The following is a 21,129-nucleotide window of genomic DNA, read 5'->3' on the forward strand; positions in this document are numbered from 1 at the left end:
CCTGCTCAGCCGCAGCCTGGCCAGCACGGCAGGCAGGAGAGGGCAAAACCAGTTTCCTACAGGGCTGAGAACAGGTTCTGTTGGCCCCATGATTAACTACAGGGCTTCTGCCTTTTGTAGGAGCAGTCAGCTTTACACCTTCGTTCATCCTACAGGGTGGGAACAGGAAAATTCTGCACTTGTACTGCTTTGGGTGAACAGAAAGAAACACCACACACGCCATACCGAATGTGGTCAGCCCCAGTGAATAAGGGGGGCTGCACCAGGGCTCTTGATATCTGCATAATTTAAGACTTTTGTTATGGATGCAGCACAGAATTTAACCAAAAAAAAAAAAAAAAAAAAAAGGCTTTAAACCCATGGAAACTTTCAGCATCTTTTGACTTAAAACAGAAAAAAAAATACTATACAAAGGTTCTGGCTGTTGTCAATCATGGAGTTTTCTGGGAGTTTTGGTTCCCACTGCCCCAGAGGACCCAGAAGTCACTCTGCATCCCTCCCCCTGCTTCCCACTCAGCGCTGCATCACCAGGCAGAGCTCCAAACACCAAAACTTGCAGTGAGCCTGAACTACATGCACAGATGGAACACACAACACCAACCGCAGCTATTGCCAGCCCCACATGGCACTGCCTAACAGACTTTTGTTGTTGTTGTTTGGTCAAAACATGCCAAGTCATTAATGAAATTCCGAGTGAGAAGTACACTTTTTCCCTCAGGTAAAGCCCAATCTTGCAAAAAAACAGTTACAGTCAGCCTTGAGTTTTGCACTGGTAAACAAAGCATGTCCAGAGATTTTCCTTTTCTTCTCCTTGAAGCAGCCATGCTGCTAGCAGCGTGGAGCAGCAGCTTAGCTGCACATGCAGTTATTTCAGTTTCCTCCAGATGCACAGGTACAGGATCTGATTGCTTTAATGCGATGCCAAAGACAGTAATCTCTGATAGCAAGAAGAGCTAGGACTGATAACAGGCAAGTTTAAGCACTACCCATGTGATAATTACACAGCTATCAAAACTGGGTAAGCTGTAGCAGTCAGGAAACACAGTGTTTGCATTGGTTGGAGAAAGCAAAGATGATCTCCTGCCATAGTCCATCATCCCGCTGAGCTCCCACCAGCCACCAAACTTTCCTGAGCATCTATTGCCATGCATCCCATCGCTACAGATGACTGACATGGTCTGTAACTGTGTATGTTAATTAGAGGTTTTTCCCACTATCCACACCATGGCACTGGCAAAAACTCCTTCACTGCATGCACCAAAGCTGTGACATGAAGTCTGCTACACCCTCATGTCCAATCCCATCTCAGGTCCTGATCCAGCAAGAAGCCAGCGCTTGTGTTGGCCTTCAAGCCTGTGGGAATCAAAGGAAAACCACAAATATGCTGAAAAGATCACTGAGATCAAGAAACAAGACCAAATCTTCCCTCACAAAGTCTGGCCTCTTGCAAGGGTACAATATGCTACACGTGGAAGTTAAATATCCAGCTCAGAAAGACACAGAGTAGGTTTCACAATTACCACGAAGGGATGCTGGCCATCTTATCAACCATCTGTCTGAAGAAACCCTTCCTCATGAATTGGCACTGTCCCTTTTCCTTCTACCTCACGGAAGGGAGAAGAAACATCTCATGTTGAAAGTGCACCCAAATCTGGTGTGTACAGATAGTGCACAACATCTCACATGCCTGGGTGTATACATTGTCACTAATGGTGTATCACCATAGAATTTCCCAGTATCTCATTGTCCTATTATGTATTTATTGCAGTTTCAGGCCAAAACGCAGTTGCCTGAGCTCTCCCGTTGTACATCAAGAAAAAACAAAATACTTTTTCCTGCGTTATTAAAACTGCTCATGTCCGAGCACAAGATGTAGAAGTCACAGTGCCTAACAGCCACACATGAACCTGCTGGGAGTTATTCCAAGTGGGCTGTTCAGTGGCCAGTCTGACATTTGTTTGGTTTTACTCACACAGTTTGCCAGCTGCCTGAAGAAAATTTCTTCTCTTCCTCCTCATAATTAAGCATCCTCATTATTTGTACAAATAAGCACCAGGAAGCAAAAGAATGCATTTGATAACATCATCCAAAAGCTAAAGTTAAACCAGGATTGTTTAAAGTCTCACAGGAATTCAAATATAGTTTTTCTTTCTTGCTCTTCCCTGCACCCTCTATTTTGCTGTCTGAGGTTTTACACAAAGTGTAAAACTCTAATAGTTGGGCTCCAATATTTGGTTGTCTATTCTGAACCCCTTAAAATAGCCCCCAGCCAAATAGCCTGAGAAAATGGGAGAGAGAAATCCATACTCACCTGGACGTGATCTGTCCAATTCTCCTGAGTCATGGTTTTCTGAAAAGACAAAATGACTCCTGAGCTATTGTACAAAGAGGAGAATGCTACATGCAACAAGATGAAATTTAACACACCATCCTAAACACTGCCATCAATTGAGGAATGCATACAGGAATGCATGGGAAACCTGTGCTTCTCATATGTCACCAGCCGGAGAATGGCAGAAAAACACAGCCCAGACCGTGTAATTTGGGCAGCTACATCACAAAAGACAAAAGCCCCAATCTGATCAAAGCACATGGGCGACACAGCTCCTCACCCAGCAGTGCTTCAAGCACTCCTCACTACCCAGAGCTGGGACTCACTTATAAAAGCAATCACCTTTACTCGAGTGGTGCTCCTGCAACAACCAAGCATCACTGAGCAAAGCTGAAACGGGCCATAGTGTGGTGGAACACGTGGATTGTTGCTGCTGCCTTTTCCTCAGGAGGTGTGCAGTGTGTCCATAGAATGTTCCCCTCTGTGGCACAGCCTGACAGAAAGCGTCCCCATGGGCTGCAGTACGGAAATGATCTCAGGGATTATCTGCAATGCTGAGCCTCCAGAATACGAAAGGACAGACTCTTCTCCACAGCCAAGTCATGAAAAATCCTCTGAAATCATGAGGCCTGGGAAAGGAAACCGATAAGCTAAAATTCCCATTCAAATGTAATTCAGAGCCAACTTTGGGAGAAACTTGGGACAGGAGCTGTTCTCCACTCTGCCAAGAAAGCAGGCTGCAAGAGACTGATCTGCCATGGATGCCAGAGCCTCACCCCCAGCTTCTGGCAGAGTAACAGTGACTACTAGTGCCACTTCTATGGAAAGGTAGAGAGCAAACAGGGAGTAAGAGCCTCACAGAAAACACCTTGGAGATATACAAGCATGTAATCTAAATACTAGTGAGATGAAGGAGCCATTTGACTAGACCTCGTACACAGCTGAGAATGGTAAACAGAACACCGAAGAGCTCTCAGAAGGGATGGTGTCCAGAAACAGCTGCCAAATGTACCTTAATTGAAGTCACTGGCCAGCTTGGATACTTTAAATCAAGCATATACTGCAAAACAAAGGAAATGGAAGGCCAGGGAGAGCAGAACACCAGATAAAGAATCCATTTCACTCTGCTAAATAAATACACCTGGACAAATGCTTTCGCCTCTTTCACAGTGAATGCTCCCTAGAATGACACTGTCCAACACCACAGCCTTGTGATGAAGGATGCAGAATGGCCCATGCCTCCCCAGGTCTGTGTCAGTTCTTCTGCTAGGCAGGAATCACAGCCTTACTTCTGGATCAGGAGGGCCTGAAGCAGAACTGCCTGTGCCAGAGCAGTGTCATCAGACGACCACCACTTGACCACATCTTCCCTTTCAAAGCAAACTTCAAACGAATCCTCTTTTGAAAAAAAAGACAAAGCACTTCTGGAGAAGGTGTCTCATTTCCTGCAAAGTGGATCTCTGAAGACTGGATCAATTGGGAACAACGTGCGGGGCCGCTGAAATCGCTGCTAAAGAGCTTCCTGCAACCACAGGGAAGAAGTCCTCTACGAACTGCAACTGGTGAAATACCACGCCATGAAAGAAGAAGAAGCAAACAAAACTGATTCTCAGCTGAGACAATCTGCCAGGCCCAGGGTGATGGGGAATGCCAGAAAATCGAGAAAAGCACCAAAACAGTTAACAAGAAGGGAAATGAGCTTCCCACCGCAGTGTGCATCCAAAGAAAGACAGAGCTGTCGGAGAGGGTGCAGAGGAGGGCCACAAAGATGATCAGACAGGATGAGGGAGCTGGGCTTGTTCAGCCTGGAGAAAAGAAGTCTGTGGGGTGACTTCACTGCAGCCTTCCAATGCCTAAAGGGAGCCTATAAACTCTTGGAAAGGGTGGATAACAGCAGGACAAGGGGAAATGGTTTTAAGTTGAGGGAGGGAAGATTGAGGTTGGATGTCAGGGGGAAGTTCTTGACAGAGAGAGTGGTGAGGTGCTGGAACAGCTGCCCAGAGAGGCTGTGATGCCCCATCCATCCCTGGAGGTGTTCAAGGCCAGGTTGGATGGGGCCCTGGGCAGCCTGGGCTGCTGTGAAATGTGGAGGTTGATGGCCCTACGTGTGGCAGGGGGTTGGAGATTCATGATGGTCCCTTCCAACCCGGGCCATTCTGTGTGTGATTCTGTGATTCAAAGGGCAGTGACTTGGCTCAGCACACTCATGAGAGGGGAGAAGAAAGCACTGTCAAGCAATTCTGCAATTAACTGCAAGTCAAACTCCAGGCTGCCTCCTGGAAAATGCTCCTCAGAAAGAATTAATGGCATCTTCCTGTTTTTAGGAGCCCTCAGTGCCAGGACATGTAACAGTGTGCTTGCAAAGAGGACTCGGAAGTTGGGCAATAGTACAGTTAGTTCAGACAGTCATTCAGGAGCTGAAAGCACTCCCATTTGGCTCAGTAGTAACAGGGCTGCTAGCACAAAAACTGTCTGTGGCAGGCTTGGGACTGAACCTGTCACAGGCGGGCCACCAGTAACAAAGAAGTGACTACAAGGAACAGAGCAATGCAGAGTGCTTACACAGCGGTGCTCTTAAATTCAGAAAATAAAAGATGAAGTCTTCTCTATGCAGTATTTCTCCAGTCTGTTTGTGATGGTTGAGAGAAACCAGACCAGTGGAGAGTCCCCCCTTACCAGCTATGTGCTGATGTACATGTGTCCCAGGGCACTGCTGAGGACACAGGTGAACAAGGACCCAGATCTGTGTAATTACCACTACTGCTCATTGGAATATGAATGGACACAGCAGCTTTTCTCTAACAGAATGCACAGGTCCAGCAGCACACCCAGCACGCCTACATGGTAACTACCACAGGAGCTTGTTCACATACAGCATATAGATATATATACATGTATTTCTGTGATACCAGTCATTCAGAATGCGGAAACAAATAAAAACTCATCCACAGCCATGCCACACAATACAGAAACATACCTCCACAAACCTCTTGTAAAAGAGATAATTCAGAGTTCTCAAGTGCCGCTGATTTATGACATTAGGACAGAGAGCTAAAAGGAAAAAAAGGCATGTGAGTATACAACATAACTGAACTTCCAATAAGCTTTACTGGCTCGCCATTAGATTTTTTCTTCCCCAGCTTCAAACTAAATAAGAGAAAGGCAGGATGCCATCAAACTCAGAACAATGAGGGACAGACACACACAGTCAGCTTATCTCAACTATAAACTGTTATTTACACTTTCAGCCATGATTACCAATGCTAATCCTTGGCTACTGATATCTCTGGTTGCACCACCCCTGACTGATAAGATCACCTGCTGGTTCAATATCCTTCACAGTCAATGACTTCACACCTTTAATTACATTGCATCCTCTCAGAAGTACCACCTCCGGTGTCTAAAGGTTGTATTAATTTTGATTTGAATGGAAGCTGTGCTGTTGGCTCATTTGAGCAGTTTTGAACACGTTGCTCAGGATTTACACTTGTGGCTAAAGTTCATCCAATAAAATACATACACAGGAAAGAGACTCCATATCCATACAAAAGAGGGAAGTGACTACCATGTCGCTGAGCTAGCAAGCAACAGTTGTTTTTGTTTTTATTACTGTCATCTTCATTAGATACGCTGCATTACAACTGCAAAAAATCAGATCTTCACACAGCACGTTGTTTTGAAATCCAGTGCAGTGAGAGATAAATGCAGAAGATAAAACAGATTGAATAGGATTGGCATACTGTCAGTTCTCGCAGGATGCTGGGATGTGTGTGCATGGAAAGGTGGAACCAAGCCCTCCGTTTGGTTTCAGTGGCTAAAGCCATCCTGGGAGCCGGAAGGAGAAGGATCAGCAATCGGAAATGCTATCAGGCAACAGTAAAGAGAAAACGCTCCGCAGCCTCCCTGTAATGAGCTGACAGCAGGAGGAAGCAGTGCTGCTGTCCAGAGGGTGTTCTCCACAGGATGCTCCGTGTCACACGTGGTGTGCCCAGAGGACTGAAAACAGAGCGAAGAGACATCTCTGACCACCAGTCCCTGCAAGCAGAAGGATGCAGAACAGTGCAGCTTTCAGAGCCCGGTGAATCACTGCTTATAGCCTGAGCGCTGCCATCTCAAACACCAATGTTTAAAGCTGTTATGTTTAAGTTCGCCTTCCAGTGTGACCATATAACCTCAAAGCAAGGTTATACCTCCTACCCTAAAGATTTCAAAGCACTTCAGAGAAAAATATAGTGGGACTGCTTCAGATCACCAAAGAGAATCTGTTAAAGGCTTTTTTTTTTTTTTTTTTTTTTTCTGAGAGACCCCAGAGGAAATTTCCAAAGGATGGGACTTGGTTGAACCAAGGGATTTCACATGCCAGGATAGAGGGACACAGACACTCTGTACAATTTTAAAGACACCAGTGATGTTTTCCACTCTGATATGGAAGAATTGAACTTGAATCCATTTTCAGTATCTTATTACAAACAACAGAGAATGGAAAACGTGAGGATGAAAAGTAACTTGGTGGAACAAAGATGGGTTTAAAGGAAAAACAGCAAAATAAAACCAAAATGGACCTCAGTGAACTGGCAGGTAAGATTTCATATTGCTGGTAAGGGAAAAAGGTTCAGAAGAGCTGGAAATGGAAAACTGGAAGTGAAGTAAGAGAATAACTGCTATATCAGAAGATCTATGACACTGAGGCAGAGAGCAAGAAAAGGGCTGAGTCTCACTGAAAGGCCTCAGATACAACAAGGAAGTGCACAGAAAGTGGAACTGAATTAGACGCAGGCCAAGGAAGAATGCAAACATGTAAAGTCAGAAAGCTTAAAGTTAAACATGAAATGCATCCACCAAGAACCATAAAGGCAGAAAAAATCTTGCTAAAAACAAATTTGTAAAAAGAGGAAGACCAGGGAAAGTGCCAGCAAGTCCCTGCACAGAGGAGGAAAGCTGTGTATGGGCCAGGTATTGCTCATCTTTGTTACAGTAAGGTGCTCTGTACTATTAAATGCAGCATTTTGTGAGTTTTCAAGACTCCCACATTTACAGTGGACAAAGCTGCTGGTAATGGACTTGTTTTGCAGCAAGAGAAACTCCAGTTAGCATTTTGGAAGAAAAAAAAAACACCTAATGGAATGGCTAGAGAAGAACACCATAGGTTGCATGGGATGCTGCAAGGTTTCCACCTTGGAGGTCAGTAAGAATAGGTTACAGACTTTATACAGAAGCAGCAGAAGGGGAGCCCTGTGGCTGTGGGCACTGAGCATGATGAGGGCGGCACTGCAGAATCTTTGCTGAGCCTTTTCACTGCAGTTTCATGACTGCAGAAACCAATTCACTTCAGGGAAGAGCAACTTCTCCAAGGCCACGTACTGATTAGGACCAAGCACAAATCTGAACTCGGATCTGAGTCAAAACAGGTGTTTTGTTTGCAGGATAATAACCATCTTCCTATTCTGCAGCTGTACTTGGGGAGCTTGGGGATCATCGCTGGGCTGTGAAGCACCAGTGGAACACAAACAGTATAACACAGAAACACAGAATCACAGAATGGCCAGGGTTGGAAGGGACTTCAAGGATCACGAAGCTCCAACCCCCTGCCACACACAGGGCCACCAACCTCCACATTTCACAGCAGCCCAGGCTGCCCAGGGCCCCATCCAACCTGGCCTTGAACACCTCCAGGGATGGACGGGGCATCACAGCCTCTCTGGGCAGCTGTTCCAGCTTCTCACCACTCTCTCTGTCAAGAACTTCCCCCTGACATCCAACCTCAATCTGCCCTCCCTCAACTTAAAACCATTTCCTACCCTTTCAACATAACAATAGGGAAGCACCTCCACGACAGCTCCACAACAGTGCTGCACAGAGGTTCACATCTGGGACTGACTCAGAAGCAAAAATTCCACTCTGCTCTCAGCCATTAGCAGGGAGTTAATGACTATTAGCAACAGAGAGGAAGTAAAAATGAAATCTGTTTGTCACATCGGATGTGAAACCACTAATACACACCTGTTTCATTCATGTAACACCAGTACATGGTGCAATGCATTTCTGGGTGTGTGACTGCTGCTTTCAGGTCACAAATGACTCCTCCTGAGCTGGGATGAGGACGGGGCCTTCTCGTTACACGGAGTGCCTGACTCCATTCACAATGGGACTCCTTTACTCTGCCCTGGCAGAACAGGAGGGCCCACACAAAGCAGACTTTGTTGTGGGACAAAGTAAAGCAGCCTTGGTTTAATAAAATCAGAGAACCTGAAATCCTAGAGGCTTTTACCCCGGTACTGCTAAGGACTGCTGGGGAACCTGATGAGGAGCGAGCTGTGCATTAATCGCAGTATATTATGATGAGAGTATTCCCTGAGTGCAAATCAGTGGAGGGTAAGGCAAGACTCAAGAAAACCTCTTTTTGTTGTAACCTCAAAGATGCATTGTCTCTCACAGTGCTCTGAGCCACTGCAGGTTGGGCTGAGCAGTCCTCGGAAGGGAAGGGGAGCAGAAGCCCAAGTCTGGCCCCAAACCCTCGAGCTCCCTGCTGGTTTTGCTGCCAGGAGTGTTGGCTGACCCTGTGCAGGGAGAGTGTAGCACATGGCTTTCGATCAGTGCCTACAGGAAAAATCGCTCTGGTGTGGTCTCTCCACAAGTATAGATAGGATGTATTCACAGCCAGAACACCAGGACTGGTGTGACGTTTGCAAGGGACAGCGTGGAGCTGCTGGGCGCCTTGGCTTGCCTACAGCAGGTCATGCACCCCTTGTGTTTCAGCACAGGCAAACACGTTGGAGAAGGTAAGGACCAAGGATGGAGCTGACATGTTCCCTTCTCCAGCAGCCCAAGTGCAGCCCAGGGCAGGACGCTTGGACCCGGTGTGTAAGCCTACAGTGCAATACAGGAACGAGCTGGCATGCACCACGAGGGCTAACAAACCTGGAGGAACGCCACGGCGGCCGCAGGGCGCACAGCCACTGCAAAGCAACTGCAAAGGAAAAGAACCACCTCCTGCTCTTAACAAGCAAAAGGTGAAAACGTCTGAAATCTTCCCCAGCCAGGAGCCGGCCCAGCCCCTCCTTCCTTCAGCGCATCTCCTCCGGGCTGTGCCCGCTGCCGGGCGGCCCTCGTCCGCCCCCTGCTGCCCCGGGACACCGCGCCGGGCACGGCGGCACTGCGGGCAGCGCTCCTTGCAGAGACCCGTAAGGCAGCAAAGCTTCAGCTTTCAGGGAACAACCAACCTGCTGACCAAACCAGGAGCGTTTCGCTCGGTTTATGCCAAAAAACCACTTTCCAAAGACATTCAGAGTGCCCGGGCATCGAGGTGCTCAGGCGGCTCACGATGCTGCTGCAGGACTTTTTCGCCATACCTTCAATTCCCATCCCTTCTCTATCACTGCTTTACTGTCACACGAAAGCTGAGCCCGAGAGGTGACGGCTCTGATTCCCTTCCTATCTCACAAATGATGAACTGTCACATCTAAAGCCAACGCTGAGCTGCTGGGGGTAAATTGGCTGTGTAAAGATACAGACAAATAAACAAAACCATTCCAAACTCAGGGTCTGCTCCCCCATCTCAGAGATCTGCTTTGGACTAACAATTGTTTTGCAAATCTAAGTCGACCTCTGAGAGTCTCCAAAGAGCATTAAGCAATTAGGCAGCAATAGCTACAAGGCTCGTTAAACCAGAGCACACTGACCCAGGTGTGAGAAAAGACTCTGTAAAACGCCATTTCCTCAATCACACGCCATTTCTGCCAGACTTCTTCCTTCCCCAATAAAGCTAATTATATGGAATCCACACACAGTTTCTGAGGACGCCCCTGGGACTCAGCAGAAAATCTCCCACTTACCATGCCCTGCTTTGTGTTTAGCAGGGATGCTGGGATGCAGTTCAGAAAAAGATGAGGTGGACTAACCTAAGCCGATGGTTTATTTGCTCTGAGGCTCCAGACCTATTATTTTTATTGGGCCACCTCCTGTCAGGCTCTGAAAGGTAAAACTGGCAGTTCCAGGAGGTGTTTCAAGTCTTAGAGGCTGAACACACCAAAGTTCTGCTTAGGTTCACTGACATTTTCTGAGAGGACAGCGGAGAGCTCTTGGGTAGAGGAAGAATGAAAGTGGATTTGGAACTACAGTAACTGAGTCACGTACAAGCTTGCCTTCTCATACCAAGAAACCCTGTCCTCCTCCAGCCTTTCTCACCAAAAGCCACTTCCCTCTGCTGCTGCTGCTCTCAGCCTCTCTCAGCAAGTGGGAGTCATGAAAGGAGACAGCAAGCAGCCGAAGGCTGCGGCATCGAGCAAGCCCACAATCAGGTTAGGTGACACCAAGTGTGAGTTTCACCTCACTGCTTGCTTTTGGTGGAGCTGTTCAGGACAAGAGGAGATCTCAGAAGAAGGTTTTTAGAATCTGTCCATTCTACCAAGTCTGTTTCCTTCTTGCACTCTTTTCTCACAGTTAAGATCTACGTGCACTAAAGAAGGGAAGGAGGAGCAGAGAAGAGGAAAGTCACGTTATTCCAGCTGCCACCACTTTCAGTTCAGTTCAAGAAGATCGAAAACAAAATTTCACATGCTTGAAAAATTTCCAAAGTATTTCAAAGGAGACTACAAGGCCCCTGGTTTAGCAAAGTGTCAAGTGCTGCTCTGAATTACACGTGATATTGGACTCGATGATCTCTGGAGGTCCCTTCCAACCCCTACAATTCTGTGATTCTGTGATATGAGGTAAAAAAATGAATATCCACTTTCACATCCACGTCTATGAGTGAGAGTCAGCCAACCTTGGCTGTAGCTGGGCCAAGTATGACGTTGTTTCAAAAGCAGAAGAAGGACCACATGCCATCTCACACAGTAGGTGAGTCAGTTCCCTCTAGCCTGTGGCTCACCCTGCATTGTAGTGTGGGACAAGTCACTCTCTGGAACTGCTGGCAGGAATAATGTCTGTAGGAGAGACTCTCATTCTGCGTCTCAGGGAAACCCCTCACCTGTGGATCCACTGTAGAGGTCCAGTTAGAGACTGCCATTACTCATGGCAGTACAATTCCTGGGACGCTCTCACCAGGCTGACACACTACCAGCCAATAGAGAGCAACTGAGATCAACAGCTCCATATTCTTCTTTCTCCTAGAATTTTTATTATTATAGTCCTACTACCTCAGGACTTTGCAGGGGAACAATTATGGCATTTCACATTTATAGCTAAAGGTATATCTGTGGTGCATCTTTCATAATGAAAGGGCAACAGCTCAATGCCCTTTACAGATCACGAAGGACAATACAGCCTAGTGAATGATTAACCTCACAAAGAAGGAAAAATTACTGAAGACTAGTAAACTCCAAGGAATGTTTTAAATGTTAAATAAATCACCCCCTTGTGCCTCAGATTCCACACCAGAGTGCTAAGCTTAATTGTACTTACTTATCCTCCAGTGAGGGTCTGCAAGGATTATCTTATTAACTTCTGAGCTTCAGGTTGAAAACGTGAAGATTAATATGCAATACAGCGTTGCTGCCAGGCATAATAAGCCCACAGTTTGTGGTTAGAAACCACTTTTCAGTCCAAGGAAAGAGAACTGCGTATCTTGTGGAGATGATGGAAAGCTTTGTAGGGTGAAACCTAACAGTGCACCTGAAGGTTTCCAACATATGGTCCCAAAGGGTGGCAAAAATCAACAGCGCTCACTAACAACAAAAAGCAGGATGAAGCAGATTTGATTAGACAACTGGTAGTGTAGCAGATCTATTCAGTGATGTAAAGTGCTTTACTTCTCTCAGGAAACTGCAAGTCTTCAAGTTCCCTGCTGCCAACCCTATTTTACAAAAAGAATACAAAGGACTGCAAGGCTTCTGCTTCCTAAGGGTTATCTCTTCACAACTGGTGGACTCATAACTCAAGAAAACAGATCCCAAGATGAGTAATGACTTGCTTCTTACAAGAGCAGAATGGAGTCGTAACTCAAAGCTGGCCATCATGTGTTTATGTAGAGCCATTCTGAGGTCAAGATTTATTTCATATCATGGAAGAAGCAGCCTATTAGTCACAAGCACTTCATTCTCCGACAGCACAAAGTGATAATTCCCATAACTTACCAGCCTTGTTTTGGAATACCATTAATTAAACTCTGAAACTACCCATGATATATTACAGCAGAGATTCCTTGCTAAACACGGAAGAAGACAACTGACTTCATCTGTTCTGTATTACTGAGGTGGCTCCAGAGTATGCTGCAGCATCACATACCTGGATCTACGTTAAATCGCTCCAGGAGTCTGAAGATCAGCTTGCTCAGCATTTTGCGGTTCAGTTTATCTGGCTTGTACCTGGACAGACCTTGATACTGTCTGTAAGCAAACAAACAAATAAATTCCGTACTTGTGGAATTGCCTACGGTTTTGCAAACAGCAGATACTTAGCAGCAGAGGTACCAGGGTTTGGTAGGTGTTGGCAAGAACAGACCCCTACCTTTCCTGAGTTATAGGAAAAAGCCAGCAATACAGCCACACAAATTTCCCAGTCAGTGACCGGGAAAGAGAAAGACAGCAATTCCCTCTCATCTTCTCTCAAAACTATGACTGCAACCATTGCATCTACATTGTGACTTTTATTGTACTGCTGGCTTTGTGACTGACAGGAGCTATTCTAGTGAGAGGCAATTTATAAATTAAAACACACACAACTATTTCACAACAATACGAAGATTAACCACTAGTATCTCTAGTTTTTCTGCCCCTTCATCACAGTGTTATCTTCCTGCCAAACCTGTACAACCGATACTGAAACTCAGCCTTGTCTCCAGCAAAGCACAGGAGTGTGATTAGCACAACCTCCTGGAGGGAGCTTTCATATTTTCATATTGCTGAGATCTGCTGCACACTTCTCATTTTGCACTCCTCTCTCCTGACAGGATGAAGCATCTGTCAATAGGAAAGATATCTCTGCCTTACCAGCAAAGGGTTTGAAACGACTCTGGCACAGATACCAGAATGTCCCCATCCTCAGCTGAAAAGTAGATACACTGCAGTCCGTTATGCTGAGAAAATGATCTCAGGTAGGCAAGCAGAGAACATGCTGTCCTCTGACAGGCAGTCAGCCCAGCTGTTTATAAGTTCAACAAATATTTCTACCTTGCCATATCTCTGATATTAAAATCAGGTTCACACCAGGTGTCCAGGATCTGTAAGAGCCTGCACTGGAGCTCAGGATGTTCTCCCACATAATCTTCAACCAGGTTAATTTTGTCTTGAAACAGTAGCGGTGCACACATCTAGGAAAAGAAATTTGAGGTTATTTCTGCTGGATGTTAAGAATTATGCCCTGCCTTTGATCAGAATGGTCAGTGCTGCAGCAAACAGGAGGCGCGGAAGAGCTCTAAATCGCCAAACCCTTACTTAACCAACTTGTGCTGTCTAAAAGACAGATGTTGCATTTTCAACACAACTATTAGAGAAAGTGGCAAAGCTTCAAAGCAGTAAAACCAATAAACTTTACCAAAATGATTATTTGCCAAGAACACAGCTAGAATTTTTGATTGTAGTGGCTCTAAGTAGGAAAACAGTCTAGTAAAGGGCCTAACAAAATATACTCTGTCACTCCTCTAGAGGTAAAGGTACTTTAGCCATGGAGCAGTGACTTCTTGCAAACGAGATAAAGCCTCAAGTGAAATACATCACAACTTAGAGGGCTTTGATGGAATTCCTGCTTAACAAAAGGTGGATCTGAAGACAGAGAAGTCTGCAGAGGAAATGACTCACCTTCTCCACATCTTGATCTGACTGTAGTTTTAGCTTAATACTCAGGATGGCTGCCTAGAAAATAATTAAAAAAACGTGTATTTAGGAAAAGAATAACACAGTGGGTAAACAGGCACTATTTCACACTGAAGTATATATGCTATTACAGAAAGTTTCTGTGAGATAATTATTTCTGTTAGGTTTTCAAGAACAAACATCTGTCCACGTACAGTCCACTTCAAAATGTACCAAAGCACCCATGGCAACAATGCATGCTGTGAGCAGTGTAAAAACAAAGATCAGGTTGTCTGGCAGAAAGAGGGAGAAAGCAAAGTGCTTGGAGAAGCCTAGCCAAGGAGGATATTTTCTAACAATATCCAATATCAAACAATTATTCTATAATATCAAAAAACTTGATCCACCATAACTTCCTAAGTCCAATCTTAGAGGCACAGAATCACAGAATGCCTTGGGTTGGAGGGGACCCCAAGGATCATCAAGTTCCAACCCTTCTGCCAAGCAGGGCTACCAGCCTCTAGATCTAGGCTGCATCCAACCTGGCCTTGAACACCTCCAGGGATGGAGCATCCACAGCCTCTCTGGGCGGCTGTTCCAGCACCGCACCGCTCTCCCTGTGAAGAAATTCCCCATTTTCCAAGCTGGTTGTAAATGTACATGTTTGATGGTGCTGCACCTCTGAGCCTCCTGCAGCATGCTTTACACTAAGCAGCAGCCACAGGAGAAGAGTCTTTTATCAGCAGATTTTATCACAAATGCCAATTTATTCAGATGAGGATAAAAACAGTAAGGTGGGACTTACAGACCAAGCTGTGCTCTTAGACGGGTTTCTATTCTGTCATTCATTTTGCTCTGAGAGAAAGAGACAATGAATATTATGGATTCCTTTTTTCATGGATGGCCTTCTTGATCTGCTACTTGTTAGAATACGTAAACAAAGGTATTACAGTAGAAGTGCAAATGCAAACCTCGCATTTACACCTCACTTTCACAAAACATGTACAGAAAAATTTAACAAGAAAAACTACCAGAGTGGAGTAGGAACACACCTTTATACCTTTTTCTGGGACCTCTCCTACCATTCAAGTGACACCTCGTGTAATCGCTGGATGCACAAGTCCTGCAGACTCAGCCCAGCACTGCAGAGCCAGCACTGCTCACAACAAAGCTGTCGGTTGCATTTCCTCCAGGGAAATCCATGTGTTCCACATCCCCTGCACTGAGGACTGTGTACAAAAGCAAATAAACAACACACACCACCTGAGTTGGTCTGTCTGACTGGCCAGAAGCATAGAGATGCCCCACTGTCAGTGGGAAAACATTTTTCAATTTTTTTTAAGCAAACAAACACTGCATCACTGACTGCCCAGGATTGACATCCAAAAAAGAAATCAACCAAAGAACTTTAGGAATTAACATTAATACAGTGACTGTATGCTACAAATCAGGTACTGAACAGAAAGTCACATTGCAGCGTCCCAGCCCACATAACTGCAACGAATTCTCAACTCTTTGAAAGGGTTGATAAGTGCAGGACAAGGGGAAATGGTTCGAAGTTGACAGAGGGAAGATTGAGGTTGAATGTCAGGGGAAGTTCTTGACAGAGAGAGTGGTGAGGTGCTGGAACAGCTGCCCAGAGAGGCTGTGATGCCCCATCCATCCCTGGAGGTGTTCAAGGCCAGTTGGATGGGGCCCTGGGCAGCCTGGGCTGCTGTGAAATGTGGAGGTTGGTGGCCCTGCCTGTGGCAGGGGGTTGGAGATTCATGATGGTTGAGGTCCCTTACAACCCCGGCCATTCTGTGATTCTGTGAAATTCTCACTCCAGATCTGATAACTAAAATCCCATCTGTTTAGGGCCTAAACTGCTCTGCTTCATCATGTGCGTAAGTCTCTTTTCTTTGAAATTACCAGACTGACATCACAAAGTGCAAGCACAGAGATCGTTCTCAGGTTGTATACAGGCTGAGCATTGCTACGTCTGCTTTGGATGCACAGAAGAGCTTTGTGTCTCCAAAACTTTGTTTCTCTTTTTCTTTTTTTTTTTTTGTCCCTCCCAGCTATCTCCACTAGCTGAATAACAAAAAAAGGAGACCTGAACCTCTAAAAGTCTCCTTTCACCATTTGTTATGAAACAAGTAATCTGTGAGCCTCAGCATGCAAGTGTGCAGTGGTTTCCGCAATAGCTTTTTAATGCTGACACGCACGTTCAGATTAACCTAATTGCAGAACCGTTATCTAACTGGAGTGGTGTTACCTGCACCTCCACTACGAGTACAGGTGCCCTAATGAGGTGAGCACGCACTGTGTTAGCATGGCTTCACCTCTTTCACGCAGGGCACAGTGATGACACTCAGCCAACATGGGAGACGCCAATCTTCAAACGCTGCTGCAGCACAGCCAGCTCCTGGCACTCAGAGGACACTCACCCACCTGGGGCAGTTCCACAACACGGCCCTGCACACTGCTGTGCTGGATGGGGACGTGCAGCCCAGGCCTTAGGAACAAGCAGCTGGGCTGCGGGGTGCGCTGATATGGGCTGGCTGGCTGAATAGGGAGGAAAACTTAGATAAAATCAGTGTGTTTACAATGGGAATAATAAGAGAAGAGATATGAGTAGCTGTAATAAAGATGAAAGTGTTTGGCAGCTGTGCCTGTGGTCTCAACTTCAGGCTATTTTAAGATTCTGTTTTGTTATTATCGTGTTTTGAATCGTTTCGCTCCACAAACAAGTTTTGTGTAAAACGACCCTATTTTTAACAGTCTGTTTACAGATGATAAGATCTCCAGAAAAGCTCACACCTCACTCGCAGATTCATTTTGTAGTTAGAAAACAAACACATTAATGAGGCAGACAGCATGCTGCAACTGAAATGGTGAGAAACCCCCTCCCCATCCAAGAACCAAGTGTTTCCCCATATGTGGCACCCGGCAAGCTGTGTGAGCAGACCAGCCGCGGGGCTGGAAGCTAACAGTCGTGTCTGTCTGCCTACAGATCCCCAGAGTCGGGTTGGATCTGCAAGGCAACGGAAATCCTAAGCAGCAGATGTCTTCCCCAAATCACCAGCTGAGTAACAAGAGCAAAAAGACAACTTCTGCACGGGACCACCAGAAAGCTCTGCTGAATTCTAGTATGCTACAACTTACCATAAACTCATAGAATCCTAGAATGGCCTGCTTTGCAAAGGAGCACAGCGCTCATCCAGTTCCAACCCCCTGCTGTGTGCAGGTCACCAACCAGCAGCCCAGGCTGCCCAGAGCCACATCCAGCCTGGCCTTGAATGCCTGCAGGGATGGGGCATCCACAGCCTCCTTGGGCAACCTGTGCCAGTGCCTCACCACCCTCTGGCTCAAAAACTTCCTCCTAACATCCAACCTAAACCTCCCCTGTCTCAGTGTAAGACCATTCCCCTTGTCCTATCACCATCCACCCTCGTAAACAGTTGTAAAGCGTTTGACCTGCACTAAAACCCAACTGCCCCAGCACCGCATCCCACTCTTGCCATTTGTTCCCAAGCATACAGGAAATGTGATGAAGCCACTGCTTAGTACAGGACAGAAAGGCGATGAAGCATAATCTGACTCAGATCTCATCAGAGTTTTTGAGACTTCTGATTGTTTTCAAGGAGCTTTGGGTCATTCTTTAAATAAGGAAGGAGAAAGCAAAAATCCTGTTTTGAAAATTAGTTGCTGTTTTGCTTACTAAAGGTGAGCACTTCAAAATACAGCAGAGAAGGGCTGGATGAACATGGAGAAGAATTTGAAGAATTTGAATACTGCTTTAATTTTTATCTAGAAAGTGTGGAGGTGCAATAGACCACAGCATGGGGGGAAGGGACACTGATTTGATGCATTCAGGCCAAGCCATGAGCACGAGGCGCTGCTGCTGCACAACCACCACTCTTCGAGTCATGCGACTGCAAGAACAAGATCATGAGAAAACGGTGACAGTTTCTAAGTGAACACACACACATCAATACCTGATCCTCTCCGCTTGTTTTGAATGCGTTTGGCTCTGTCTCATCTAAAAATGACTGTTCTTTCCACATACAGTATGAAGCGCAGGAAGCCACACAAGATCTTATCTGCAAGGCTATGCGCACTTGGGTGGTGTCTATGCTGACAATTTAGGCAATTTTCCCACGGTGGGGCTAGCATCAGAGGAATAACCTCTTGCTAGTAACACTGCTTGGAGTGATGATGAAGGACAGACACAAACAGTTTGTGATGACTGCTGCATTACTTGGTCCTGTTGTAAGCAAGTTGAGACAACACAAAGGTAAATATGCCTGTGCTTCACTTACTGAAGTGTTTCTGAACAAATAGTGAAGGAATTTCTGACAAGCCATCGAACAAACCAAAGAACAGACTGAGATTTGCAGAGGAGGACTCAGCGCCAGCTCTACAAAGAATCACGGTGATCAAAGCAGAGATACATACAACGGTAGAAATAACTGAGTAAAAGGCACACCACTTATTAATCATTGGGAACATCTGTTTTGTGTTTTCACAATTGCTCATTTCAAACTTGTGGCTAATCAGCTCTGCACAAACTCTCAGAAAGCATTGCTGCACAGTGCATGACATCAAGTTATATGTTTAATTACTTCCTGCTAAAAGAGTATACGATATACACAGCTGTCCGTACGAAGATCTTCAGGAACACGAAAAACATGAGATTTACCAGGTCCACTCTCAAGAGAGCATGGCCACGTTTTATAAAGGGTGAGACAGTCAAAAGCAAGTAGTGATGGGTTAGTCATAGACAAAGAATTTGAGGTAGAGAGGCAGAAGTCGAGGTTGGAATACAGGTGTATACAGGTGAAGGGAGGAGGGAACTGAAACAAACACTGATTTCCTCAGGTCACTCAAAGCATTTTTAACCTTGGTTTAACTGCTCAGTGCACACTTACAACTCAGTGAACCTCTCCCACTGCTCAGGTTTCCTGTGCTCACAGGCTGCTCACCTTCACCAGATTCTCCAGACCCAGACTCTCTGCGTTTAGATCTTCTGCACTTTCACACCTTTTCTCAGAAGCCCTCTCTTTGCTTGCCAAGATCCCAGTGTCACAGCAAAGGCAGCACAGTGTCATCTGAATTATTACTTCCCACCAACGTACAAGCTCCTTCCCAAGCACCTCAGCAGAAGATGCCAGCAGCAGGCAGTGGCTCCAGAAGCTGCAGTGTTTGGAACAGGCCTGGAGAAGAGCGTGGCTCTGCATCTTGCAGGCAATGTGCCACAACAGTAGGTTGACAGGAAGAAAAGATTGAGACCAGCTCTATCATCTTTACAGGAGAAATACCTCCTGTTACATTTTCCTTGGTTTCCTCACCATACTGTTTAATTTAAAAGAAGCAAGAAGATCAAGTGTGTACATTTTATATCCTAAAGTGCACACAAATACCACATGAAATGAACAATTAAGGTGGGGAACTGGAGAACGAAGCAATATCAGAGACATTTTCACAGACCTGAGAATAGCTCAAAAAGTTCAGAGTGAAGAAATCCAAAATCTGAACATCCATTAAGGTGTCCAATGAATTTTAACACTGACCTATACTGCTGGATTTACACACATACACAGTGTATACTCCAGCACCACTATGACGAGGACTACAAGGACACCATCCCTGAAACAGTGTTCAAAACATCCCTGCAGACAAGCACTTAAGGACACGCTGCTGATTGAATTATGCTTGTCCAGACTTAGCATATTTGTATTCCTTTAAGTTCAGCTGATCTTTGGCCAAATTCTCTTCCTGCTGAACTATCAAACAACTTGTGTATTACAGTGCGCTGCTGACAGAAACTTTGTATTTTGTGCCTGTGAAGCCTTTTCAGCAGCTATTCTAACTTCTTTTACAACACATTGTAATGACTGAATTTCAATAGGGTAACCCACACTATTCTAACTGAAATAGCAAATATTAAAGGATCTTAATGTATAGAATCAACCTCCCCTTTCTGTATAAACTAACAGACAAAGCATCCGTAGAAAAATACACTCAGCTTCAGAAAACAGAGAAATCCGAACAGACAACAGCAATTTGTTGAAAAGCAAATAGTGCCCACTGCACTGACAGCTCCGACCTGCATTCTTGTTTCAGAGACAAACGGACAGAGGGGCGAAGAAGCACCGCCAGCCACGGCGCAGGGCAGTCGGACTGGGAGCTCTTGGGCCCAGGAATATTTCTGCTTGTCAGAGGCTAAAAACATTATTTATTGTTTCCTTCCTAAACCCAGCTCCACTGCCACCTGTTCAGAATTTACTATAAAGCTGTTAAACAAGATGAGAACTTTGATGCTGACTGTGAAAACAAGTTTCACTGTATCTGACCCGAGCAGCACTTACTACTGATCCAGAAGCAAAGGAATTTGATTTTTTTTTTTTAAGCACAGCTATCTATTTACCTTTATAAGCTGTTTAAAAAAATGTAAATAAAATAACTCTGCGGACAATCGAGGGCATTCATTCCACAGAAAGACAGCCGCCACCCTTAGACATGAAATATCGCAGCACATTAAGTCATGAGACCCCGCTAATCAAAGCTGACAGGGCCCTGAATGTGATTTCTGCTGAGACTTAGCGATATCATGGGGCACTGAAGCATGCACAGCCTGCCAGACTGCCCCTGTTCATGTGACAATGGCTTTTATTCCCGAAAGGGGCCTGCGAGTGACAAGAGTCTCCTTTGTCTTTAGCCTCCCGCATTCGCAGTGCAAGAGAGGTTCATTCAACCAGCCCCAGACACTCTTTGAAAGGCTGAAGTGTAACATAAGATGATCATGAAACACTAGCTTGCCTTCTGCCTACCCCTCATTCTTCTCAAGCACAGCCTGGCCTATTCAGGGCCTCTTACAGACTCGCTCGCACTGCATTACCCCCGGTCTGCTGAATCCCCGCATTGTCCCGGCCCCACCAGCAGCCATCGGCCTTCCCACAAAGCCGTCCACCGGCACTGGGGCCACGCGCCCGAGGAGCCGCCGATGAAAGGCCGCGGTGCCGCCAGCCTCCCGGTCCTGCCTGATGTGCAGTGCCTCATGGCCGCCCCATCCCACAGACACAC

The 21,129-nt window shown here is 45.8% G+C and overlaps 1 protein-coding gene across 10 annotated transcripts in view; it reads right to left on the reverse strand.

Annotated features, from left to right (window-relative positions):
• The window catches only part of EXD3 (exonuclease 3'-5' domain containing 3), a 236,037-nt gene that overhangs the window by 123,041 nt on the left and 91,867 nt on the right, over window positions 1-21,129 (reverse strand). For all 10 annotated transcript variants that reach the window (XM_042878808.1, XM_042878811.1, XM_042878809.1 and 7 more), the window contains 5 exons: window positions 14,068-14,121; window positions 13,441-13,580; window positions 12,557-12,657; window positions 5,310-5,383; window positions 2,312-2,350 (listed from right to left, as the gene is read on the reverse strand). In XM_042878808.1, the coding sequence (XP_042734742.1) occupies window positions 2,312-2,350; window positions 5,310-5,383; window positions 12,557-12,657; window positions 13,441-13,580; window positions 14,068-14,121 (408 nt within the window). The remainder of the gene's footprint in view (window positions 1-2,311; window positions 2,351-5,309; window positions 5,384-12,556; window positions 12,658-13,440; window positions 13,581-14,067; window positions 14,122-21,129) is intronic.

The sequence above is a fragment of the Lagopus leucura genome, unplaced genomic scaffold (genome assembly GCF_019238085.1).
Source record: "Lagopus leucura isolate 7727_CA_CO unplaced genomic scaffold, USGS_WTPT01 Super-Scaffold_100022, whole genome shotgun sequence".
Lineage (NCBI taxonomy): Eukaryota > Metazoa > Chordata > Aves > Galliformes > Phasianidae > Lagopus > Lagopus leucura.